The sequence below is a fragment of the Bombus vosnesenskii genome, unplaced genomic scaffold (assembly GCF_011952255.1).
Source record: "Bombus vosnesenskii isolate JDL3184/JDL3185 unplaced genomic scaffold, Bvos_JDL3184-5_v1.1 scf7180000013267, whole genome shotgun sequence".
In the NCBI taxonomy this organism is placed as follows: domain Eukaryota; kingdom Metazoa; phylum Arthropoda; class Insecta; order Hymenoptera; family Apidae; genus Bombus; species Bombus vosnesenskii.
The window spans coordinates 4,929,765-4,956,848 of NW_022882927.1; the positions used below are offsets into that span (position 1 = coordinate 4,929,765).

A 27,084-nucleotide genomic window follows, 5' to 3' on the forward strand; every position below is an offset into this window, starting at 1 on the left:
TTACCATTTCTCTATCTAAAATCTCCCCATCTTTCTCCTAGTTTCCCTAAAATCCGACTGTTATGCAAAAAAAAACCTACTCCAATATCCGCGAAAACCACCCCAAAACTGAATCCCGTAGAAATTCACCTTCTGAATCTTCCAGCACCCTCTCTTAGACCCTATCGATCGGAAATTTCGAAAGGGCAATTAAAAGCCGGAAAAATGGTCGGTTCCGGACAGACATCGGCAGTTGAGGACAACTCCGTGTCCCTTTCCCGACGCAAGTGCCGCCCCTGGTCGCACGCCTGCCTAGTAGCCTCGTCGTGAACGATCGCCAGTGTAGTATCGCCAGTGAGGCGATACGGTGTGCGGCCTCGTGCACGAAAAGCGACGATTTTCCACCGGGATCCTCGTTCTAAACGACACGTAAGTTCACCAAGCAGCTATACGTTTCCAATATTTTTCAACTTTCTCGACAATACGTCGTTAACTTATTACATCGAAATGTAGAACTATCGATTATATAGTGTCGCTAATGTAATATAACGAGTGACGTCGTTTAGGTCGCGTGCAACTGGCTCGAAACCTTGTTGAAATTGGCCAAAGTTAAGCTATGGAAGTGAATGCGTGTTCCGATCGACTGTCGTTCTAAGGATTGAAGTATACGGTGGCTACAAGAAGCGTTTTTCTTATCAGCTTTTATATTCCGTTTTCATAATATCGAATTTTTATCCCGACGACGATATTTATGCAAATTCATACTTTTTGTGGAGATGGTTAAAAAATGTGGACTCTAGGTAGGTGATCTTTCTATGTACTAAACGTTACAACGATTACTATATTTTGTTTATTTTATATATCTTTGCACGTTACATTCTCGCTACGACGCATTCTATGCATTTTTGCATCTTTAAATTTCCCATAAATACGTAAAAGTGACGCAGTACTATCAAATGATACGAAATTCAGTATAGTTGGATCTACGTAATTAATTACTATGTAAGCGTTATAACACATACAACGGTGTGTCGATACTTTTCGTAGCCACTGCATGAAGATTAAGATGCGTGTACTCGTCAAAGTTTATATGTTTGATATTGTGGCGATAGTTTTTCGCTCGAACGCGGACGACGAATGATTTGAATTTAGCAATTATTAATTAAGAATCAAGAATTAGCGGTTCAAAACCGTCTTATCGCTGTAAATTTTTCCACAGTGTTATTATTATTATCTACCTGATTTGAAACATGTTGCTCCGTATTTTTGCGCTTGGTGCCTTTTAACCAACTTATTCGAATTCCAATGATTTCATTTGGCAAGTGATTTGATTAATGAGAAAGATATTTTAAGCCAACCAAATATGTTCATACTGATAAAGCATTGAAACTACCAAGTAACTTGAATTCAGGTAAAACGACTAATGTGAACGAGGTTTACACGCCACCTAAACGATGTCATTTACTTTTTCTCACCAACGACGTTGCATAATTTCGATTGTTATATACATCAGGATTTAGTAAATTAATGGTATATCGTTGAACAAGTTGGAAAATATTGGAAACGCAAAGCTGCTGGATTTATACAGCGTCGTTTACCGCTGGCATTGCAACCACGCGTTTATTAAATCCGTTTCAATTTTGCCATTCTAAATTTATTAAGTTTCTGAATTTTTAATAATGAAACAGGTACGGTCGTATGTATCGTATTATCAAACTTGCTGAATTTTAACGATACGAAATGTTAGGAACGTTGCATTTCTCGACTGCGTACGACGCGTTCGTTTGAATCGTTGTTCGATGATGATATTCGACGATGAGAGATTTTTATCCTACGTTCTAATAAGCTTTTGAAAAAATTTGTTGCAATGAGGAGATACGAGCCGAGAATTATGCGTATGAGATTGTCCGAGAACGTTGTAAAGCTTCTGTTACCTGGAACTGTACTACGTGTTCGTTTTGCAAATCGATGTAAATCGACGTATCGAAAAATTGATCTTACAAAATTGACAAGTTTGATATATAAATATCTTGAAAAATTCCTCGGTCCAACGAAATATTCCAATTTATTGGAAACGTTCCTATCTGAATAACATTTTGCAAAATGGAAATTACGTATGCAGAGTAACAATGAAACAAATGATACCACTTTGGTGTCTTATTATTCCTAAAAATAAAACATTATATATACAGGGTGGTTGGTAAGTGGTGGCACAAACGGAAAGGGGGTGATTCTACGCGAAAAAAGAAGTCTACGCGAAGTAGAATAAAAATTTCTTTTTTTAATTTTTTGTTTTTTTAAATTTTTCCATCGAGACAACGATCTGCAGCGAGTGCACGCGTACCAAGCGAAAATTCAAAGTCGATTTTCTCGAAAACAAAGCCTCAAACGACAAATTTTTATTCTATATTTTCGACTTCTTTTTTCGTGTGGAATCACCCCTTTTCCGCTTGTACCACCAGTTACCAACCACCCTGTATATATAAACGTATATGTAACACATCAAAAAATGCTTGTCTCCATGAAAATTCCTGAAAATTATTTTCTTCAGCAACGAAATTATTGACGTTTGAAATATTTTCTACAAGCGATAATAATCCGACTTCTGAGGAGTTTCGACGTATTTTTACCCAGTATTATCACAAATGTATATTTATAAGACCATTTTTCATATTTAGACAGAGTGAAATACGTTACCAATGCGAGACCACTTATTTTAGCGTCAACCTGTATACAAACATTTGAGTAAAGCTTGAATTACGTATGTGAACTATGCTGCTACGTGTACTTTGATTTTGCAAGTCGATTTTAAGAATTTCTTGGGTGATTTCCATGTTAAGCATAGTTCGATAGGCTTTTGATCAAGATTTTACTATCACTGGATTGAGTGAAGTCTAATTGCTGTCGTAGGTGTCGATTTGTGCGCTAAAACGTGTTTCGTTTGATCACAGTGGTATATTAGCTGGGAATTCTTGGAAAGGGTGAAAACATAAAGGGATGAAGCATGATGATCTTCGATCAATTCGGTCATATATATTGTTTGTTACATTTTTGTGTATTTCTATGCTGACAAGTTTATAAACTGGTGAATTGCGTTAGAAAAAATGCTTCGTAGTTTGATTCGTATTGAAACGTTGATTTGAAATAATTGAACGAACGTGGAAACGTGGATTCGTCCATTGAAGAAGTGAACTGGTCTATTCGCTTGGAACGATTTCCTCTTGTTCGCTTCTCTTTTATTTCTATTCAATTATATTTACTATACTATATATATATATATATATATATATATATATATATATATATACAAGTATATATATATATATATATTCAAATTCCTACAACTCACATGTAAAATCACTTTTCATTAAAAACTCTTTTCCTCGAATTTTAGTGGAATGATTCAAAATATATTTATCCTTGCTTATTAATTATCTGAAAAGGTAGGGTTCTTAGTTCGAAACAGTCTAAGAAAAAGATAGAATAAAATAAACGAAAATCCAGTTATACAGAGAAATAATTAACGGTAGAAGAGAAACGAAGGATATTGGCAATAATCGATGGTATGGAACAGATCAACATGTTTGTTTGATTTATTCTTTGTCTATCAGTTGTCTGCAAAATGTAACGTTGAAATTTCTAAAATAACTTAAAAGAATGCAGAGGAAAATAAATGAAAGTGCTCGAGAAACGAGTCAAGGATTGCTAAATCGACTCATTGATTGCCCCCCGATCGATACAGACGAATCTAACGCAATTACTCGACAGATTGTTGGAATTTTGTAGCTTTATTCTAACGAGGATAAATCGATGAATCGCGCTGACAATTTTCGATAATTTTCGACGATTCAGTAAGCACGATTTCCACATTTTCCTACAATTGTACACATCAAATATTTCTTATCAGTTCTTGTAATATAACTTCTCCGAGTCTTCCTATCTCGAATTTTTGTTGAAATGACCAAGCTGTACGTGTAAATTTTCAAGCATAGTACCGACACTCTGATATCTCGTATTGCAATTTATATCGCTCGAGGTGACGGAACGGACCGGAAACGGGACGTTCTGTAGCGGAAAGTGTTGTTCCGAACGCATTATCCTTTCCTCACGACAAGTAGAGAAACTTGCGAGAGTCCAAACCGCGAAATTAAATGGGAAAAGTAGGTCAGAAAGACGGAAAAGACGCGAAAATATTTTTGGCGTCTACTCGAGGATATTATTCCGCGCAAGCTCGTGCGATTCTTTAAGGAGGGATATATCGATTATGAATTATCCTGTTCTTAAAACGAAATTCCTATTTTTAAGTTATGCAAATTCTGAGTCACGGTATCGTTCTTCATTGTTGTTGTTATTTATCAATTATACGGTACAATAATAATAATTTTGGTATAAACACAAATGTTTCGTTATTTTCTTTTCTTTGATTCATACGCTTTTAATAATTTTACGGACTGTATTATTTTTTCGAATTTTCAATTCGCAGTTATTATTTGATGTCGTAAGAATAATTATTTAAACGTTAAGAGAAATTTCGTTTCTCGAACTGTTTTGTTTAATGGTTGTTAATGGCTTTGTAATAGACCATGATTAAGTTAAAGAAAATTCAGGGACGTGGAAATCTTGTCAATGTTAATGTCACCTAGAAGCTCGAACCTTTTTAAGGGATCTTCACCTAAATATTGCTTCAGGGAGGCTATGCTCGGCTTAAACCTTGCACAGTGCTCAAGCGTTTTTGTGATTCTTGTTAACCCAATATGGGTCACGAGGCTCAAGAAATCAATGAGCCTCGTGCTCCAAATATTGTTTCACGTACTATTAGATCGTACTATCAATTAGTAGTTGAGGCAATACTATCTTCCATGGTATAATCCGTCCTTTCTATTTATTGCGTGCATCTAATTCTAAATTAGGTTGGAAACATTTTACGTCGCATTTAAAATCCCTCGTCGTTATAAAGTGTAATAGGAATAATAGGAATTGTTCTAGAAGTTATCGTATCCATACAGTTATTATCAAATAGGAACTGTAGTAGACATTTTTTTGAAGCATGAATTTCCAAAAATTGAGTGGAACTTTTATGATAGAAATTTGACGAATGGAAATTTCCGCGATAGAAATTTGGTACGATGCAAATCTCAACGAAGAAAAGTTTGGTCAATGGGAACTTCAGCGAACAGAAGTTCGTCGAAGATAGAAGTTGCTACGAATAGAAATTTCTGGCACAGAAATTTCATAGATAAAAATGTCCCTGATAGTAAAATTAAATGATCGGAATAGAAATTGGTCGGATAAAAGAATTCTGGAGGATAGAAATTTCCTAAATATAAAAATGTCCATTAATACAAAAATGCTGTAATACAGACTTGGAAAATTTCCTTCAAATCGAGACTGTTAGAAAAATTTTTAGAGAAATTCTTTCACACTAGAACCATTGATCTTTGCCAGGTACCTAAATAATAATAATAATAGTAGTAGTAAATTAAATAACAGTAGATTAAAATTATAGTAACAGTTGGATATTTTTACTAATTATGAAAACATGATTTTAATGTCGATTATCTTGACTGGTGCGTCAGCTCTAGTGTTAAAATCGATGAAATTAATTAAAAGGCGAAGTAGCGGGCAGGACGTCAAGGCGATCTAGCGTAGAAGGACAAATTAAATAGAACTCCATTTTCAGAGGAAATATAATTCCACGATAGCTATTGATTCGCGTGTGTTTTCAGATATGGAAGATTAAGAGAAGAATGATATAGCCATGAACCGATCAGGAGGCGATCGTGACGAAAGGCCGATGGCTCAGATGATCCGTACACATTGCACAGAACGGTGACAGAGCTGTAAATTACAGCGATGGATATACAGAAGAAGCACTTGTGCCCCCGCTTGGTGGATTATCTCGCCATTGTGGGGGCCAGACTACCCTCAGTCTCCCGCCAGCCTGTGCAGGTACATATTTTTCATTAAACGAGTAATAACTATGAAGATTATTTATCATTAAGCATCGGGGAAAGCGATCCTATCGCAGGAGATTGTGGAGACAAATTTTAATTGCGGAAAGAGAGAATTTCAAGGAACAGCGGATAACAAGAAGATATCAAGAAATTTGAATTACAGCAGAAAGATGAACGAAGGAATTTAACACGAATAAAAGAGAAATTTTTACAATAAAAAGAAGTGGCGCGTAGGTGATGAAGGAATACTATTCTGGTAATAGAAAGAAGACGATGTAAGTGTACAAAGGAGGAAATTTTAGCGATAAAAGGAGGAAGCGTAAAGATATCAAAGGGAGAACACCAGCGATAAAAAGGGCGATGCGAGGATGTGAAAAAAGGAATTTCAAATAAGAAAGAGAAATATTTGTATATTAACAGAAAGTGGACAGTGGCGAAAAGAGATGATTTAGAAGATACAATTGTCTTAAGCATATAGATGGCGCAGAATTTTATTAATTAGAAAGTTCATGAATGTATTATGATTATTTAGGTTCCAGAGTTGCTGCGACGATATCCAGTGGAAGATCACAAAGATTTTCCATTGCCGCTGGACATGGTTTATTTCTGTCAACCCGAGGGTTGCACCAGCGTGGGCCCAAAACGCACAGCCTTACGAGAAGCCACATCCTTCACTTTCACCCTCACGGACAAAGACTCCGGTACTCAATTATCTCTCTTTGCGTTTCTCGAAATAATCTTTCGAAGAATTAACTTTGACATTAGGAGCTTTGAGAGATCAAAGTAAACGCAGGGGTGTTGCGATTAGAATCAAATAAATATAATTCGTAAAATGCTTGCTTTCCTGATATTTATATCGTATTTTAACTGTATTTATTCGATATTATTTTAGGGAGAACTCGTTATGGTATCTGCGTGAATTTTTATCGACCAATAGAAAGGGCGGGAGCTGCGGTCGGGAGTGGAGTGTCGATGAAAAGGGACAAGTACAATACGACGTTTCGAAGGGAGAGTTGGAGGAAAAGCATGGAAAAGAGCACGGATTCTGCCTTTTCTAGGTGAAATATAACACATCATTTTATCATAATCTTACTACCGAAAACTACAGCCATTCTGCCAGTTACCAACACTTGTCCGAACAATGAAAAATTCACGCCATTCGTTTTCTCTCATTTGCGAGATATCGACTTGAAAGGTCAGGTGAAATATCAGACTCATTAGTAAAGTTATAATTCAGATCCATAATTACGTAATCGTTATTAGCAGCTATGTATATTATACGAACATTTAAACATTTAAACGCATTACCAAACGTTGAATCTCCTAAGACTGAAAATCGAGATTCAGCTATTACCTATAGTCAGATTAGAAAAAAAAGTGGAAGCTTAGAAAATATCAATGAAATAGAAAAGAATTCTTTTAGGAATATTCCTGCGACATTTTTAATCGGATATTTTTACTATTTTCGTTTACGCTGGTTGTATTGATTAGTTAAAGAGAATATTTTTCCCAATTATAAGACTGTATCTCTAGCTGTTCTTTATAGCGACTATAGGAGCAGTGCAGTGGGCCCTAGCGACTCAGAAAAAGATTGCCCGAGCAGCAGAAGGGACTCTGACACTTCGCATATACCGAGTGCACCGAGATTAGGTATCACTGCACCGAGTGGAGATAGTGAAAGTGGAGGAAGCCATTCACCGTCTCCACGAGCTTCACGCAGACGACAGGTAAACTGGTAAAAAATGTTGTATCATTTACCTAATACATAACTAACGTATGTATGGTAATATATAATAATGATATATAAGTAACATTTATATAATAATAACACGAAGTCGATGCTACAAATATCAATAATTGTTCTTATTTTCTATATCTTTATTTCATGATTTTACTTCCAGAGGATACGAAATCATTCGCTGACGTCGTTATGTATCATTTCCCATCATCCGTTCTTTTCGATGTTCCGGGAATGCCTTTTCATTTTGAAGAAGATCATCGATGCGTGTAACGAGAGTTCCTCGCCGCAGAAAGTCGGTGCTTCCCGGCAGACCAACAGGTAAGGATAATCCTTAAAACAGCAAACTTACATCCTCTTGCGTTCACTCGCTAATTCTTCCTTATGAATATTCAAATCTCACTTCGCATGCTGTTTGTACGTGCCTCTGCATCATTGTTTCTCTCCTACTTCATTTCCTATCGCGTCGATCGTGTTAACGATAGTTTCTATTTTTGTCTGTCGATTGCCTATTACTATAAACGTAGGGATTACGGTACAAATATTTTTTAATGACTGTCAGTGGAAATGATGATATTCTTTGTAACGAATGTTTGAGCAGGAGATACAAAAGTATGTTAAGAGTTTAACCCTGACTTAAAGAGTTCTACCCTGTTTAGTAATTTTGATTTGTTCCTCGCTCGGGAGTCTTCGCTTCAAGCAACTTTTGTCTCAGAACTATTGTTCTAGATACGATACATATTTTTATATTATGATATTATACGTATTGCACTGTATTATATTCCAAAGCTTAATGCGGTGATTAACGCAGCTTCCAGTTGTTTTTAAACACTCAATTCAGATATAAATAAATAAACGAAGAACGAGTTTCTTAAAAAGAGAAATTGTCTGCCGATTTTTAACAGAGACACCGTGTGGAGCGTTTTAACGGGACAAACACTGGAAGGAACACCATCGATAGTGCTACACGATGTCCGAGAGATCGAGACGTGGATATTGCGATTGTTAAGCAGCCCTGTACCTGTTCCGGAAAAGACACGCGTCGAGGTCGAGATCGTGTCGCAAAGTATGCAGCCACCACTCTGTTTTGCACTCCCAGACCACACTAGATTTTCTCTCGTTGATTTCCCTCTGCATCTACCCCTGGAACTTCTTGGCGTTGACATATGCTTGAAGGTCCTCACGTTGATTCTCTTGGAGCACAAGGTAATTTTTCTATTCACCATCTAAATCACAATTATTTTCTCTTGAAAGTGATCTTTCCTTTAGAGGGAAAATTTTCCAAGCGTATCTTTTATCTTTGACGAATTCTTTGTTAGGTATTGATCAATATATTTAGTGTAATTTATAAGATTTGAACTTTTGTAAAACATCTTCAGCCTGTTTAGGATTTTCGTTTCTGTTCATTCAAATTTAGGATAAGATTGATTTTTCTAATTATATCTTCGATAACCCGATACTTTAAACTGAAGATTCTTACTACGTCGCTCAGAACAATTAGAGAATTTAATTTTTATACCTCGTTCCTTGTTTCCATTCATTCTTTCTCTAACGATTGTTTCAAAGTTAATCTTCCACGATAAGATAAAAATAATATACTATTATAAAGACTACTTCGATTCCGTATGCTTGGTCGATTCATAGTAGTTCTCAGTTTTTTAAAATTTCTCAGTTTCGCTCTCTTACTTTTCTGATAATATTGCGAACAAAGATAACAGAGGAAATGGAATTAATCGATGAATAAATTATATTTGTTTACAGATCGTGTTGCAATCCCGCGACTACAATGCCCTGTCGATGTCCGTAATGGCGTTCGTAACGATGATTTATCCTCTGGAGTATATGTTCCCCGCGATACCATTGTTACCCACGTGCATGAGCTGCGCGGAACAGTTGTTGCTTGCACCTACACCATTTGTTATCGGAATACCCGCTACTTTTTTATTGTTCAAAACGAACTTTAAAATGCCCGATGACATTTGGCTAGTGGATCTAGACAGCAATAAAATAAACGCACCTACTGGTCTGGGTGATCAATTGCCCCCATTACCCGAACCAGAAGGCACCGTACTAAAGAACCACTTGAAACAGGTAAATAAATAAACATTTATCACGATTAAGATTAACCCTTTCGCAGCCTAGCGAATAAAAGATTAGGAAAAAAGAAGACTGAAGAATTAAAAAAATTAAGAATTAAATAATTCCAAAGTTAATTGCAAATAAACTCCGAGATTTTTTTTGTAGGTTTCCATATAGGAAAATTTATTATTTATTGTCGCATCGACTAATATGGGTCATTAGCGACCGCAATTACATTACATAAGTTAGTACAATCGTACAATATGTATACTCATTATTATTATTATTATATGTTTATGCGCATGCATTTGTACGTATGTATAAACGATAAAGTACGTAGGAAAATTCTATACACTGCAAATTTTACGAATCGACGAATTAAGAATTAAAAAATCGTGAGGCTGATTATTATTGGAGAATTTTCAGATATTTCTGCAGCACTGCGTTTAAATCATTGAAAATTTCATGCACAATTCTTATTTATATACGTAAATGAAATGTTTGAACCATGGATGACAATAATATTGTATTATTATATAATGTACGTGATATATTCATAATATATAACAATTCAAATTAAGTAACAAATATGTAACTTATAATAGATAAAGCTATTACTGTGACTTTAATGTTAAAGTGTAATATCGTATCAAAAGCTGCGAAGGAGTTAATATGACAAAATTAGAAAAAGAGACGAAATATACTCTAGTATATCTCTCTACGGTAGACAACAATATTGACAATGAAACACGTTGATTTAATCATTCCTCGTTTAATCGGTTCCGCAGGCAATGCAACTGATGGACCAAACCGGCTCTGGTGTAAATATTTCATTTATCCACTCTTTGCATGAACCATAAATATATAGGTGATACATTCCTTGTGTTGTAGTTAGCGGCATGGACTAATTTTGCCTCATATACCTACGACATGTAGATTTTATTTTTTTATTTGATTAGAGGATACAGAGCACGTGTTATTTCCTTTTCGAGGGAAGGAACCGGAAGCTTTTTAGAGACTACGATCTAGGAAGTGTAGCATAGTTATAGAATAGACGGAGTAGACGTAGTTGCTTAAACAATATGACAAATTCTCAAACGCGAGCTCTTCATAGGAAGATACCTAGAAAATTGTATTATTATTCTGCGTTTTTCTTATTGGATGGTATTTCTTTTTCTAGGCAATGGCTAGTATGTCAGTTCCGCAAACACTTTCGCAAGACACTTCTCCGAGGACTTCTCTGCAAGCTCCAAGTAGAAGGGAGAGCCTAACTTCTCATTTGTCCACTTTAAGGTTGGCAATTTTATTAATCCTATTAGTTTCTTTAATTTTTGCAACCCTCGAACCATATTTCGTATTTTATGGTGAGTGTTGTTATAATGAAAATAATGATATTTTATGGGTACCAATCCAGTAGGTTAAATTCAATGGTTGTTCTTAATTTTTTTATAGTTATATATATGGTAGATTATTCAAAAAGTTTTAATATATTTTTTCACGAATTTTTATCGTCCATTGGTTTATCATAGCGTCATGATTTTTAAAGAAAACTCCAACTTGTTCAATGAATGTTTTTGTAATTAATAACGTAAAATCTGTAGATAAGAAATGTTTAGTTTGTTCTAGTTAAACATTTTATTCCTTTCCGTTCTTATGTTTCTTTCTGCTGCCTCTTATCCCTTCTTTATTTCATCTCTATTTTTATTCGTTCCAATCTTTATTCTTTTCGATTTACCTTTTCTATGCTTTTAGTTTAAGCTTTCATCCACCTTACTCTTATTTCAATATCAATTTCAACTTTCTTTTATACCTTCGTGAATACGAAGCGCGTTAATGCGTTTACTGCTGATTGAATTTTTACTTTGTACTATTCTTTTACCTCGCAGAATAAAAGAGAATGTTTCACAACTGAATATCGAATGCGATAAAATCAATACGAATAAAAATAGTAGGATTGAATTTAAATAAGAGAAGGTTTAGAGACCAATAACCAGACAATTATAAGAAAATTGATAGAAAATTTAAAATTGAAAAAAACACGCGGAATTCATAATAGACAGAAACAGAATATTCAAAGTATTCTGATCACCATGACAATATCTAGCAGAGTGAGGCAAAGTTCTGCTTAAGTGCCATTTCTTCAATTGCATTCATAAAAATATGAATTTGCATGAACATTCGCAGTCAGCTAATACCAACGCTACCAAAGCAACTAACTCTTGTTACAATTAAACCAATTGTTCACAGTGTGTCGTCAATGAAGCACAGACCTACCGTCGACCATCATCCGAGTCCAGCGAGTTCTCCAGGAGCCAGCGCGGCTTCCGGTCATCGTCGCTCCTCCATATCTCAGTCAGCGGGTTCTTCGTCACCTCAAAAACCATTCTCTTCCCAAACCATGCAATCTTTCAACCCATTCATTTATGGGAACGACGTGGACTCTGTAGACGTGGCTACGAGAGTGGCCATGGTGCGTTTCTTCAACTCTCAGAACCTTCTGGCGAACTTCACCGAGCATACGAGGACACTCAGGCTATATCCGAGGCCTGTAGTCGCCTTTCAGATCAATTCTTTTCTCCGATCAAGGCCACGGACCAGTCATTTCTTGAATAAGTTCGCTAGAACTCAGGCGGTGGAATTTTTGGCTGAATGGTCGCTCACTCCGAGCAACGTGGCCTTCTTGAGAGTGCAAACAGGGGTGTTTGACCCAGCTCAAATCGGAGACAAGCCAAAGTGGTACGCCTCGAATTTAGAACCTATTTATTTCCCTGTTTGGGACAACGGTAGCTCGTTGGCGAACGCTTTGAAGGCAATGAAGGAACACGAGAGTCAACCGACTGACGAAAGCGGGTCTGACTCGGAAGGTGCTGAGAGTACGAGTTCCTCTTATTCGTCGCTGAGCGATTTTGTATCCGAGATGGTGTCGTCCGACTTGTCTCCAAGTGAGTAGTCGTAATTAACAAATAAATAATTTTTTTTAAATTTAATGTGCAGTGTAAATGTAATCAAACGCAGTGTTAATGTAGAAAATGATTGTTATAGTATTTAGGAATTAGAGTTATGTAGCTAAATCTCGGTCATGTGAGATGAGTTTCGATTCTCCATTTCTTTGATTGTGTCCACAAACACATGAATTTACACAATATCTGCAGTTAAATACGATTTTATGAATCGTTTGTGTTTGACAGAACTGGTATACTGAAATTGTTAGAGATGGAAGTAAACGAGTGTTGGTAAAAGCTGTGACGTTTAAGAAGCATCATACTTAAATAGGAAAAAATGTAACGTCAATTAGGATTGTATACTCTTATCTGAAATTTTCTAATGATGGAATCATAGGAGAATCTAGAATGAATTTTAATTTAATTCATTAATAATTCTATTTCTTAATCGGATATAATTTGTTTTACAGGTTACAATTGTTCACACGCGGCGCAGCCTCAACCAATGTCCCTGTCCGTGGACCCAAAGAACGTTTACGATCCACCCAGTTCATTGCGATATCCTGGAGTGGACGAAGAATCGACAGTGAGGCCAGAAAGTCCTTTGAGCACTTCCTCCAGTCACAGTGACCTAAGCAGTCCTAGTTTCAACAGGGACTCTGAGTTCGAGTTAAACCCCAAAGTTCAAGAAGGTTCACAGTCAACCAATGTGAGTATTTTTAAAAATATATATGTACTTAATTCTGCTTACTTTTGTTATTAATTTGCAACTAATGCTACACTTATCAATAGTAATTTTCTTTCCAACAGAATTTACCAGAGTAGCAGAATCCTAGATTAATTTCTTTCTTTAAATTTCTGACTTTTACTTCACACATAATGGTCCTTCATTCTCAAATGAAACTTTGGTCGCTAGCATACGTAATTTTCTGCCTAGGATCATTCCAAAATTATTTTCTAAATTTATCCTTGCTACGGAGTAATAAGAAAAAGAAGAGTTAAAAATTGTATCTTTATTCCAAAATCTTAAATCTTTTTATTCAAAAGAGGGAACTTGAAATCTTATCTTTCTCCTACAATTTTTAATTCTTCTTTCGTATCATTCTATCTATACGAATCTCATTATACATAGAACATCCCGTATCAATCTCCAACACGAAGCAACTCTTAAAAAACTGCTAAACTATCGACAAAATAAAAGTATCCTCATTACGCTCGACGTCCTAACAAAGTGCTTAATCATAGGATAAAGAGGAGGGTGGTAGCTTTGAGTCAGACTCAGCGTCCACGATAACACCACGCACAATCCTGAGCGCACAAAGTTCAGTAGGACAGTTTGGAGTAGGGAAGGGGCGTTCTTTAGCGACTCCGAGCATCGGCGACACCGAACGTCCTGCCACATCCCACAGGACTTCTCGCGTCAGTAGATATGTCGTTCCTGTGAGTTCATCCTTCATTGGTGGTCTATTGACTGGTGTAACATCTGTCGACTACTTTCTATCGATTTTTGTTTGTTTTGATGTTGTTTTGAACTTTGCATGCGGTATATCATCGAAAAGCAGCAGATTTTCCACTCGATGTGTTCAGCATGGAAAACCCCCTTTTTCATGGCCGTTTGACATTTCCTTATCGAGTTATATAAACGAGTTACAAAGACTCCCTTTCATTTCATTTTCACTTTCATTTATCGTTCGATGTTCGATATCGCTCAAATAATTTCTTTTCCTTTGGATAATTTTTCACTTGTCAATGTTTGTTCTAAGTATGAGGTATGAATGTATTTAAAGTTTTTGAAACTTCTTTAGGAGTTTTTCATTGAATTTTATATGGTATAGATTTATTTTGCCTCTCGATGCTTTTTTAGCGATTTCTTTTAAAATTTCAAAGTATAGATCTGTCTTATTTTTTGAAGCCTTTTAATGTGTTTTTTCTTGGAATCTTATAATATAGATTTCCTCTATCTCTAATGTTTTCTATTTTCCGATATCTGTTGATTCTTTATGCAATTCTATAGTATTGATTTTCCTTATTCTTCTACGTTTCTCTAGTGTTTTCTTTCAGAATTTCATCATTCAAACACCTTTTTCTTTCCACTTATTTGGTTTTTACTTCCGTAGTGGAAATTTCTTCTTCTTTCTTATATTTCTCTCCTAAGATTCATTTAAAGCATTTTTTAAATCGTTTTGGTATTAAAAAGACTTGTATGTATTATTTGTATGTGATCTACAAAACGTTTCATTGATAAAACTGTTCCAATGTAGTTCATTCATATGTTTATTATCGTATCAATATTTTACGAATAAATTAGGTCAAATGCATGGTATTTTTTTCACTCTTAAAAATTATAATGTCACCAAATTGAAGTTAACAACATCTATGACATTTCATCAAAGCTGTATGTAATATAAACCTTCGTCTCAAAGTATCAATTATCCTTCCAGATCAATCGGTCTCAACTTATTTTAACCCTTTGCCTTATAATTTAATAACAAGTTAAGTCAGACTACGAAGAGTTGTGTCATCTTTGCTTAATCACCTTTTTTTTTATTTATAACATCACTTCAGAATGCCACTATCCAATTATATGTATACAACAGAGAATATTGTATGAATAATCGTCTCCACACGCCTGTTTTCTAGGAAATTTTAAAGACGACTGACTGCTTTCTCTATTTAACTGTCGCCTGGCAAACACTTGATTATTATCACGTCAAACGAGAAGAATTTCTATCTGCATATAATGATAAAATTGTTCGCGCAGTTTTATAGAATTGTAGAGGATTGATCTTATCAGATATCACGAAATACAGATTACTGTTTGTGAGCAATTTACTCAAGATATTAATTCGACACAAAACACAAGTCCAGATATAATAACTTTCGCGAAATAAATACGCGCAGTCTCAAGAAACTCCGTATATACGTCTGATGCGTTTGTACGCTTATACTGCGATCGCTGAACTTTCTCGCTCGTCATTTCGTTTGTTTATTTATACTGGTCGGGGGACAGTCGGAAAGTTTGAACTCGACTGCGTTTGCCGGTTGAACGTAGCGGCGACATTGTTTTGCTCGGAGTTCATTACTCCTTGCAATACCTGTGACCTAATGGTCATGATACTCCGAAACAAAACAACAACAGGATTTGAATTTGTCCTGCTCGCGTGGCGCTACAGAATAATGACACGTCAGTGTACAGTATAGAAAGTAAGGAACGTAAAATATCTGCATTTGTTAGAATTGATCCAGCCTCCACTGTCGAAGGATTGATCAATATCTCAGATGTCGATAAAGAACGTCTTTTTAAATTTTACAGCGATACATGTAGCTTTTAACATTCCATACTTTGACTATCAAATAAGTATTTTAATATGTAATATTATAAATGTCTCATTTGAAAATACTTTATTTAAACTTCATTCTTCATGTACATATGTATGTAGTATCGCCTTTTTCTTCACTTACGTTACTCTGTGTATTTATATTTACTTTCCTCTCTTAAATATCTTATTTCTTGTCTTTTGGATCGAAACCTTTTTACATAACGATCTTTATCTGTCTTTCGATGTTATTCGATATTACATAAATATATGTCGGAGATGAAAGGAAAACCGAAGCCTTTCCTTGGAAATTTTGGGAACATCCTCTAATACTCTAGATTTTATCATAGCTGCAGTTAAGCAATTGTTGTCATTCATGGAAAACAAATGCTGATAGGAACAGATAGGAAAATTTCCAGGAGGCTGGCATTCGTACGATTGCCTTGGAGAGTGACACATCGTGCATTTCAACAATCGTATTTTGCGCCTAAAACTAGTCTACGCTTAGTAAAGAGCTATCCCGTTGACCGTGGATTCGTTTGAACCCAAGAACATTGTTAATAGCGTTCATTAAACTTATTATTTGTAAAACATACTATTCATTAAACTTACTATTCGTTAAACTTATTATTCATTAGACTTTTTATTTGTTAAACTTATTATTCGTTCAACTTATTATTCACTAAATTTATTATTCGTTAAACTTATTATTCGTTAAACTTTGTAGTAGTCTTGTATATACGTGTAAATATAATCTCTGCTTTGTAAAACAATGGCTGATTCGAGTGAAGAGTTGTTACGCGCCCAAAATTTTAACCATAACCCGACATATATATAAATTCGATATTATACGGCAAAGGGTAGAACTTGTATAATATTCTATCGATAGAAATTTCCAAAAAATTAACCATTATCATATCTAACAATTGAGTCAAAAGTTAACAAATCTACAGAAATTCTGCCTTAAATTAAAGAAGGAATTCTTCCTCTATTTCGTCTTTCGATATTTAAATGTATGTGTATGTAAAGTTGAAAACTGTTCGGCCTTTCTTCCCAAAAGGATCTTTCTCCAAGAACAAGCGTCTTCTTCAAAAATATTCGATAAATCCTCAAAATAGCTTACGATAATTAATGTTATCCATTATTCGTGTTATTTCAAAGATTCAACCAAGTGCGGCAAGTCTGCAGCGTCACCCAAGTGTGGGTAACGTTTTAGCAAGGACGTCGAGCTTTGGAACAGGACCATTTTCCCGACAGACGAGTAGTAACAGTAGCAACGAAAGTGAATCGTCGATGGTTTCTCGACAATTATCTGTGAGTACTAGTGGACAGAAGCAGGCCGAAGGTTTACCAAGACAAGCCTCCAGTGTGACTGGAAATGGTGTGTTAAGACAAGGTTCTCAAGGATCGTTGTTAGAACAAATAGCGAGCCAGGCGAAGGATTTGGTCCGTGAAACTAAGAGACAGAGCAGCCAGGATGGAATTCTTGCTCAGATGGATAAGGTATCTTTGTGACTTTGAATATTGTGAATATTCGGAAATCATGGGATTTTAGATGTGATAGAATTTGATTGAAGAACGATCACGTTTAATGCTTTTTAAATTTTAATAATGTCCATGATGGTTTAAAATTCTAACAGAATGGTTAATGATTTATACGGAAAACTTTAGAGCTTTTCAGGTTATTATTGCTATCCTGATCATTACCTATACCTTTATTTAAGAATTTAAGATTATTACCTATACCTTTATTTAAGATTCTTCCGAGAATAATCATACCAGCCCCAAATACTTTTGATATTAATTACAGTACAATTACCTTATAGTTTATTTTCCTTGAAAACTTCCCATAACCTTTTTCTATATACAATTGCAGCTTCTTTCTTTTTGTTTTATAGTTGAAACATCAGGCGAAGGAGAAGATTACAGAGGCCGGTGAAGATAGTCTCTTCGCGCCATTGGAACAAGTGAGTCTTTATCTCAAAACATTAATTATAATATTTAAATTAAGCCATATAATTATAATACTTAAATTGAATAGAAAATATTTAATTTTTCGTTTAAATATTAAACAGTTGACGCAACAGACGAAGAAAGCCATGGGGGAGGCAACAAAATCTGTTCAAGAAGCTTCGAAGAGCGCTTTGGAAGCTAGTAAAACCGCGGCTGGAGTCAGCAAAAATACATTCGATGATTTAACGTACGTAAGCAAGAGCACTTTTGGAGACTTGACGAAAAGTGCCAAAGAGGTTGCTGCGAAGAAAGGTTTACTCAAGGTACGCCGCAATATTATTAATGACGCGTTTCTTCATTTCTTTCAATTTGGAAATCTTTTAAACTGATTCATTCACTGGATTAATCAGGATCTCTCTTTCAAAAAGTTTCTAAAGAAACTGTGAAGACACTTCAAAGTTCCAAAGAAATTCCCAATAAATCTTATAAGAATAGCACAAATACTTGAAACAAATTTTAAAAGTTTATGGATACGGAGAATATACGCTAAATAGGAATATTCAAAATAGAAAGTTTCTTTTAAAGGGAACTGAACAGTTTAATTTCAAGTGAAAGAACCGTCTTTCAAAATCAACATTCTAAAGAAGAAATTTTACGAAATGAAATTATTTAGGGCCTTGGCGATACGCAGCATTCACCCCCATCGCCTCCGGGAATGTTGCAACGAAGAGATTCGAGTAGCACGCAACTGGTCGCTTCGGATAACCGCGGAGGGCGCCGGGAAATCGGACGTGATTTTTTCAGCAATATTAGTAGTGATTTAAATGGCATCGCTACGCAAACGAGCAACATGTTTAGCGATCTGTTTGGTACGTTTAATCTCTTCTTTCTTATTTATTGTACAAATACAATTCAAGAAGTTATACAAAAGATAAAAAATATATAAAATAAATCTTTTCAATTCATTTTGTGTAGTTCTCTTTTTACACTTGTAGGTAGTAAAAGTAGTTCTAGTCGAAATACCGGCTTCCCTCAGTCCCAAAAGGCGGATAAGAAGACACCATTACTCGGACCTTTCCCTAAAAGTATTTATTATCCTTTTTCAATCTCGACTCATTGAAAATTAATTTCGGACTCTTTAAATTGTTTCGTCTTATTTAGGTAAGACAGGATTGGTCGAACGCTCGTCATTGATAAAACACTCGACGAATAAAGCCAATCAGGAAGATATTCAGAGGATGCAGAATGCAGAGAGATCTAGTACAAATAGTGACAATCAAGCTTTCCTGACGGATGTAGGTTTTTTCATTTGATAATATTTATTTTGCTATACTACGCAGGATTAGAATTAGGATTCAATTATAAGAGAGACATTTTATGAATTTATATCAGGTGGTGAATCAGGTGATAGCCGGCGAAGGCGTTGGTTGGCTAAAATTGAATAGGCTGAAGAAACTAATGGAGGATGAGAGCTATCGAGATCTGGTGGTGACGAAACTGAATAAGGGTCTTCATAAGAAGATTAGTCCTGACGATCATATCGACGATGTGGTGAGTGTAATTTATACAAAACCTTCATGATGTATATATATGGTCATAATGTCAATTTCAACATTCATGAACTTCTCTTCGTTCCGCTTTCTATCAATAGTGTATCTCGAAACCAGTTTACAAGGGAATGCTAAAGTGCCTTCAAGCAGTGGCTCACGGTCTTGGACACACTTACAATAACTTCGGTTTAGGTGGAATGGCGTCAGTCTTCCAGCTGTTGGAGATTGCACACACTCATTATTGGAGTAAGGATCTTTCAGAGGGTGGTTTCGATAGTTCACTAATGTCTCAAGTATGTACCACTCGTTATAAATTATCTATCTTGCTTCGTGTTATCGATCTTATGATTCAATTCTTTCTAATTCTTTGCGACTCCTCCAGGCATCTAGCCCATTTGGCAGCAGGGAAAATTTGAAGTCTCCACAGTCTCCTGTACAGCCCGAATTTTCGAAGTCAGGTAAAATAGAACACGATAAATTGGACTCAAAAGACCTGAAATTTTAGAAATTCTAATTAAAATATATTATTGATTCACTTAATCATCGTTAGGATTTTTTCAAATAGAAAAATATAGAACGACGTGAATTTTAATGTATCCCATGTTACATTATAAATTACAGTTTATTAATGTTCCAAGTCTGAGTTGATTCTAATACTATAAATATCCTTTGATTGAAGATACGTCTCAACTTCATTTGGATATGTCACACGGCCACGCACCACCGGCCAACGAAGGGAGCCAATCGACGACGGACACGTTCTTCGATGTGTTCACGAAAAAGGGAAAGTTCCTCAGCAGGCTAACGTCCTTCGACTCTGAGGTAAAAGCAACGAGTTCCGTCAGAACGTTACCTCGTGGCATACGAAGGTAGCAAAGGTGTTTTTCTCTACATGGTCTCACTTTCTGTTTACATTTCACGTGTACAGCCTGACAACTATAAAGCTTACCAAAACTATTCTTACAGAATGTTTCGTTTCCCTCGTACGCTTTCATGTATAATATTTTATATTCTAGATTTTTCATATATTTTTTCTTCCTTTTTTTATTGCAAGCCATATAGAAAGGTGTACAAAGAAGATATTTGATTTCACGGAAAATGTTTCTATTTTCTATGATACCTTTTCTCCTGATTAAGAATTTTAGAAGATCGTAGATCAATCAAATGTATTAAATTTATTTATAAGTTAAACGCATTGATGGTTTTAAAGAATTCATACATATTTGAAACGGCATAGGACACAAAATTATTAAACGTTTGAAAGCGTAGGTGAACGAAAGGCTCTGTAGGATTAAACAACGACGAAACAGTTGTTGAAATTGCAGAGGATTGATCTTTTCGGATATCACGAATAACAGACTAACTGTTTGCCAGCAATTTATTAAAGATATATATTGTCTATAAAATTGATTTGACACAAGGCACAAGTCCAGGTATAATAAGTCTTACGAAATAAATACGCGCTATCTCAAGAAACTCCGTATATACGTCTGATACGTCTGTACGCTTATGCTGCGATCGCTGAACTTTCTCGCTCGTCATTTCGTTTGTTTATTTATACTCGTCGGGGGACAGTCGGAAAGTTTGAACTCGACTGTGTTTGACGATTGAAAGTAGCGGCGACATTGTTTTGCTCGGAGTTCATTACTCCTTGCAATACCTGTGACCTAATGGTCATGATACTCCGAAACAAAACAACAACAGGATTTGAATTTGTCCTGCTCGCGTACCGCCACAAAATTAAAAATTCCTATGTATTATCTCCCTACGATGGACAAATGGGTGTTGTTTCCGTTAAATACACAGGTACACATAATTGCACGAGAGATTGTTATACGTAATATTGTCAAACGATAAGTATTGCCCAAGAATAGTGATCAGTAATATTATACTAATCCACGAGCTTAAAGGAACACAGCGCACTATAGGAAATAATTCAGAACTATATAATACATGAATATCAGACCAAATAAAACTTATGAAAATTCTTTATACACCTAACATTTCGCATAAACAATAATAAAATACTATATTTTTCCTCCAACAGTTAATATACAAATTTAATATTCGGAATTGTCGCGAGATTGAAAAGTCCGTAAACCTTTCAAATTGATTCGCAATTGTTAATAATAAATAAAACAGAAATTAAGATAAGAGAAAGAAAAAAAAGTTGCAAGTAGTAAGTGTGCTATATAGAGGCGTCATGTGTTTTTAGAGTGGGCGGGGAGGTGGAACAGGAAGCAGCGAAGCTTTATCCACAGACGGAGGTAGCATAATCACTAATCCTGCTTTTCGGCAAGCGCACCAGGCGTCTTTCCGAAGCACTGTCTCTGATAGCGAGGTCGAACAAGGCAATGTAAATTGATCACTAATTAGTCTTTTCTTTTTTTTTTAATATGCTAATTAACATAGAATATTTTAAAATAGTTGTTAGCAAAACCGAACCAGGTTTATCCAGATGAACGACCTATGAACTTATGCGACAACAAGCCTCTATATTACATGTAGTGTACATATAAGGTGTGACATCAATTAATCACCATGATAATATTTGAGCCAGTTTTGATAGTATGATAAAAAGAGTACTTCAAATGAAAATTTATTGATTTTAATCTAAATACAATTCAACGCTGCGACTAAAATCTCATTTTCTTTTTATTCACAGTCTACATTACATAAAATCATTGATTGGCCAAATTGTTGTGTTGTTAGTTACTTTAAAGAAACGTTTAGTTAGTTTTAAGAAAATAATAATTAATTTTTGAGAAATGGTCATTCTCAATGATCTTCCCTCCAGAAGAATGTTGTCTAGACAAAACGAATATTCTTAGATAATACAAAGATACTCTTTTTTGTGTACCCATAAAATTTTTCATTTAATATCAATGAACTTTGGTTTGAAATATTTCTTTGCTAAATTATCCGAACGAGTTCAAACATCGTGGCAATTAATTTGTGTCACACTCTGTATGTAAAATATGTAGCTAAGAAAGTTTTATAGTTTAATATATAGAGTTCGTACATAATTCTAGTTGAGAGTCGATGGAAAAAGAACGCAGAGCTTGTGCAATACTTGCATTTTGTCAAAGTTTGCGAAACATTGAATTACAATGGATCATTTGAAAAGAAGATAAAGTTAAGATTAGTTAAAGAGAACGGTAGTGAACAGCATGTTCTGCATCTACAATCACTAGATTAGCGTTTGCACTAATGAAAAGATGAAGCTTTTGTAATTGCTGTTAGTACACGATGAAACACACGATTAGCTTTCTATAGTTAAGAAAGTTGTGTTTGATGAAAATTAGGCATTCTTTGAAAATTTTTTGGCGGAGAAATATTCTACTACTTTCTACTCTTTCTATTAAATTAATATTCTAAATTAATTACCTTTTCTACTAAAGGGAATTAATTATGTATATATACTTTATAGAAGAAGAATGTTAACAAATTGAGTTGTGTGTGTGTCTATGTTTCTTTATTTATACACTTTGTACGTACCTGACAAAAATTGTCTTGTAGTATAAAAATATCTTACTGAATATACAAAAAATTTTACAGTTTTCCTAAAAACAATTCTTAAAGAATGTCTAATTCGTTGTGCGTCAAATTAAGCGGCCATTTAAGTAAAATACAAGATTAACATGTATAACACTTCATCGCTTGAAAATACTCCTTGTTACAGTAGTGTCATTGCACTGAGATATTAAAATTCGCGTAGCTTTCTATTGTATGATCCTTTGAAGCTTCCCTTTAATCGTAGATAGGAATAATCAAGCTTACCTATTTGGGAAAACTCTAGACAAAGGTCGACAGCCTTTATCGATTTGACAAACAACGAATAATAAGCTTTGGAGAAACCGTTTAGAAATTCTTACATTACATCATGATTTCAGTTTTCAAGACAACCGAAGCAACGAACGGGAAGTGTTTGGTCGAGCAAGTCTTCCTTGAGCACCGGTTTCCGGTACCATGGAGGAAGCTTGGTACCAACCATGGCTGCTCCTAGTCCAGAAGCTGCAAGAACTTATTTATTCGAAGGTACGGTATCACTAAACCTGTCAGTATTAGATAAATAAGTATTAAATAAATAGGTAAATATGAATCTCTATTTAGATATCTCTTATTGCAAAGTTTACCCTCAATCTATCAATATTGTTTGCTGTATTTTCTTAAATAAAATTGACTATACAGGTTTACTGGGTAAAGAAAGATCGTCGCTTTGGGACCAGATGCAATTTTGGGAGGATGCCTTTTTGGACGCAGTGTCTCAAGAGAGAGACATGATCGGCATGGATCAAGGTCCTAGAGAAATGATGGAAAGGTTAGCTCCTGCAATAAAGATGATAGATAAAGATTTCGGATGGAACGTTTTCCAGCAAAATATAAACGTTTCATTTTGAATCCACGTTCAGGTATAAGAATTTGAGCGAGAGCGAAAAGAAACGACTGGAGCATGACGAGGATAGACTGCTGTGCACCCTGTTGCACAATTTGACGGCGATTTTAGTGATGCTGAACGTGAATAAGGACGAAGTGAAACGGAAAGTAAGGAGGCTATTGGGAAAGAGTCATATTGGTCTGATCTACAGTCAGGAGCTCAATCAACTTCTCGACCAAATACACAATCTCGTAAGTAGAATATCCACTTTCCTAGTTGTATAGTAAATTATTAGAAATTCTACAAATTCTCTAGAATACCAAAGAATTTAAAATATTGCCTAGAACGATGGACAAAATTTCAATGATTTCATAGCATATTAGAATGTTCTAAAGATTTTTTGAAGTATTCCAAAAAGGCTGAGAATTTTTTAAATCACTGGAAGAAGAAAAAGAATTTTCTTAAAGTAATAAACAAACTCGAGGACTTCTTAGAGTACTGGAAAATTCTAAAATTTTTCTAAGGTACTGAAACATTCGAAAAAATCATTAAAATCTTGAAACATTTTCAAGGACATTAAACAGCTGAAAATCTCTTACGGTAGTGAAGAACTTGAAAGAGTTTTAGATCAAATTCTAACAATATCGAAGAGTAACCTACAAAGCTTTAAATAAAATTCTGCGAGATTAAATCCTGATGTCGAAGAATTCGAAAAGTGTACAATGTGAAAAAATTCTATAAATTTCCCGAAGCGTAAGAAAATTCCAGCTAAATGGTGTTTCACGTTTCAGTATGGGAACGATATAGATTTGAAGCCTCTGACATCCAGACAAATGCATCGTCAATCTTTCACCGTGCACGCTGGCATCGATGCAGAAGGTGATCTACGATTTCTCGAGGTACGCCACGATGGGCTTGTCCTGAGATCTGTGAACGGCGTGATCGTGGAGCGATGGTGGTATGAGCGTTTGGTGAATATGACTTACAGTCCGAAGAACAAAGTATTGTGCCTTTGGCAGCGAAATGGCGGGCAAACTCAGCTGCATAAGTATTATACTAAAAAGGTACGCAGTGTACAATGTTACAAATTCAAAGAAAAATTTCAATGCATTTTTTAATTTACAGAATATATGTAGAGGATAGTTAGTACGTGAGGTTTAAAGGACGAGATTGCTCGTTGTTGAAACCGTCCAATATATTTAAAATAATAAATTAATGTACAGCCTTATACGTGAGTCGTTAGTGCAAAGTATAAATAGCAAAATAAAATCGCGGGGGGTAAATATTCGTTAATTCGATAAAGACTCGTAAGATACTCGGAGATACTCTAAATACTGTTAGATACTCCATATGTACCGTGTGTACTGTGTGAAAATTTGAATTCGTCTTCGTTCGAGGGTTGCATGTAGCGGCAACACTGTTTTGCCCGGAGTTTGTTTATCATTACATTTCTGCGTCAAGGCAGAGTCAACGTCCTGAGGCAAAACAACAGCATGAGTCGCTCTCGACTCGCGTCGTCCTTTGATTCCTGTGTCGCTACGTATACATACAATAATACAAAAATAAAATAAAATTCGTAGGATCAAACATGTTTACTATGTAGAAATAAATATTCTTATATCGCTATATAATAGGAAATTTTGATTCCATATATAAATATAAATATTTTATTCTTATGTATATTAATATCATTATTCTATAATTAAATCATTTATAATGTTTCCTAGAAATTGAGGATTGTTAAATAAGTGTTCATTCACTGTGTGACCAAACTCATTTTGTAATTGATCCATAGCTAATTCCTTCTAAATCGGGGACTCTTTAATAGTTTAATACTTCGTTATAGGTCTCTTTTGTTAACGATGACCTTTACAGACCCCATTTGTCTCCAGTAAACAACAAAATAAAGCGTGTAATGGATTTAACGCGTGGTCACTCTTGTAACTAACACGCGATTCATATTGCTTATGCATTTCTGTTCATAAATATTAGGATACTTTCTGGTATCACAGATACCTGAGGAGATAGCTACTCAAATAACGATCTTAATCATCTTTTATGGTCACTTTATTTTCGCAGAAGCATGGAAATTATATCATGGATGTGTACACGCCTGATTGTTAACTAGGATGTATATGTAATTAAGCTTTACAAATCCATCTATTGTTATGATACAAGTAATATATCCAAAAGATATATTACGTATATTAGATATATTAGTATATTAAAAAATTCGAACTGGTTTGTCTCATACACCTTTCGATTACATTATGAAACTAACCACTCAATTAATTAAATCCATGATATAGTAAATATTCATAATAGTAGTAATAAAGGAAAATAATAAAAGAAAGTTACATTTTCCTCTCTGTATCTAACTTTTAATCACTTAGAAAACAAAATTTTTCAGAAAAATTCGCTAAATGTGCAAAAGAAAGTGAAAAAATTGAGTTCTAGATAAATAAATGAAACAATCAATTTTTAGTGCAAGGACCTATACTACTGCATAAAGGATGCAATGGAAAAGGCAGCAGCCCGTGGCCGTGGAATGAACTTGGATATCGAACTCGGCGGCGAGTTTCCAGTTCAGGACATGCGCACCGGAGAGGGTGGGCTTCTTCAGGTTTGCATGGAGGGCGTGGGTCTCCTCTTCGCGAATAGCAAGGTATGATTCGCACCCAAAAGCGTGCACCAAGCGTGTTCATTCGTTTCAAACCGAAACTGCAAGAAGAATGGAATCTTCGAACTTTTAACCGGTTGTTGCAAACACCTGTTTTCCTATCTCTATCTCTATCTATCTATCTTTTCTTTATACATTGTCCAATTGTTCATGTAATGTTGAAAACGCATCCAAAGTTTTCCACCATTCTATTGGGTATATTATACTACTATATTATATCCGTCCCTTTATTATCTATAGCGAACTTTTTTACTTATATCCACTACTGTTTTTTGACTATATACGATGTCATGTCTTTTTTTGGCCATGTTACTGTCTCGACTATAATATGTTCCAACACAAAGTATAATCATGTATTTATTTCAGCGACCGAAAAATACATATGCAGTCTGAGAATTTGTTACGGGGGTTAGTTTGTTAAATTGCCTCGATTCAATTTCGTAGAATTAGTAAAAGAGAAATTTCGTTCTATCGAGCGAAGGTAGAATTGGGGAGCTTTCTAGAAAAGTCCGGG

General features: G+C 35.2%; 1 protein-coding gene across 9 annotated transcripts in view; it reads left to right on the forward strand.

Moving 5' to 3' along the window:
• The first annotated feature begins 289 nt into the window (after window positions 1-289).
• The window catches only part of LOC117230775 (MAP kinase-activating death domain protein), a 39,712-nt gene continuing 12,917 nt past the window's right edge, over window positions 290-27,084 (forward strand). For 5 of the 9 annotated variants that reach the window (XM_033488544.1, XM_033488540.1, XM_033488542.1 and 2 more), the window contains exons 1-29: window positions 290-408; window positions 5,706-5,928; window positions 6,466-6,634; window positions 6,826-6,991; window positions 7,480-7,660; window positions 7,835-7,992; window positions 8,577-8,877; window positions 9,433-9,762; window positions 10,539-10,571; window positions 10,931-11,043; window positions 11,998-12,692; window positions 13,163-13,401; window positions 13,938-14,132; window positions 17,171-17,512; window positions 17,908-17,976; window positions 18,085-18,285; window positions 18,636-18,831; window positions 18,958-19,047; window positions 19,124-19,257; window positions 19,355-19,513; window positions 19,614-19,805; window positions 19,895-19,970; window positions 20,192-20,334; window positions 21,728-21,868; window positions 23,406-23,550; window positions 23,704-23,833; window positions 23,925-24,141; window positions 24,682-24,954; window positions 26,376-26,555. In XM_033488544.1, the coding sequence (XP_033344435.1) occupies window positions 5,833-5,928; window positions 6,466-6,634; window positions 6,826-6,991; window positions 7,480-7,660; window positions 7,835-7,992; window positions 8,577-8,877; window positions 9,433-9,762; window positions 10,539-10,571; window positions 10,931-11,043; window positions 11,998-12,692; window positions 13,163-13,401; window positions 13,938-14,132; window positions 17,171-17,512; window positions 17,908-17,976; window positions 18,085-18,285; window positions 18,636-18,831; window positions 18,958-19,047; window positions 19,124-19,257; window positions 19,355-19,513; window positions 19,614-19,805; window positions 19,895-19,970; window positions 20,192-20,334; window positions 21,728-21,868; window positions 23,406-23,550; window positions 23,704-23,833; window positions 23,925-24,141; window positions 24,682-24,954; window positions 26,376-26,555 (5,364 nt within the window). In that variant the 5' untranslated portion in view covers window positions 290-408; window positions 5,706-5,832. The remainder of the gene's footprint in view (window positions 409-5,705; window positions 5,929-6,465; window positions 6,635-6,825; window positions 6,992-7,479; window positions 7,661-7,834; window positions 7,993-8,576; window positions 8,878-9,432; window positions 9,763-10,538; window positions 10,572-10,930; window positions 11,044-11,997; window positions 12,693-13,162; window positions 13,402-13,937; window positions 14,133-17,170; window positions 17,513-17,907; window positions 17,977-18,084; window positions 18,286-18,635; window positions 18,832-18,957; window positions 19,048-19,123; window positions 19,258-19,354; window positions 19,514-19,613; window positions 19,806-19,894; window positions 19,971-20,191; window positions 20,335-21,727; window positions 21,869-23,405; window positions 23,551-23,703; window positions 23,834-23,924; window positions 24,142-24,681; window positions 24,955-26,375; window positions 26,556-27,084) is intronic. The other 4 variants (XM_033488541.1, XM_033488545.1, XM_033488546.1 and 1 more) reach the window with 4 other exon arrangements.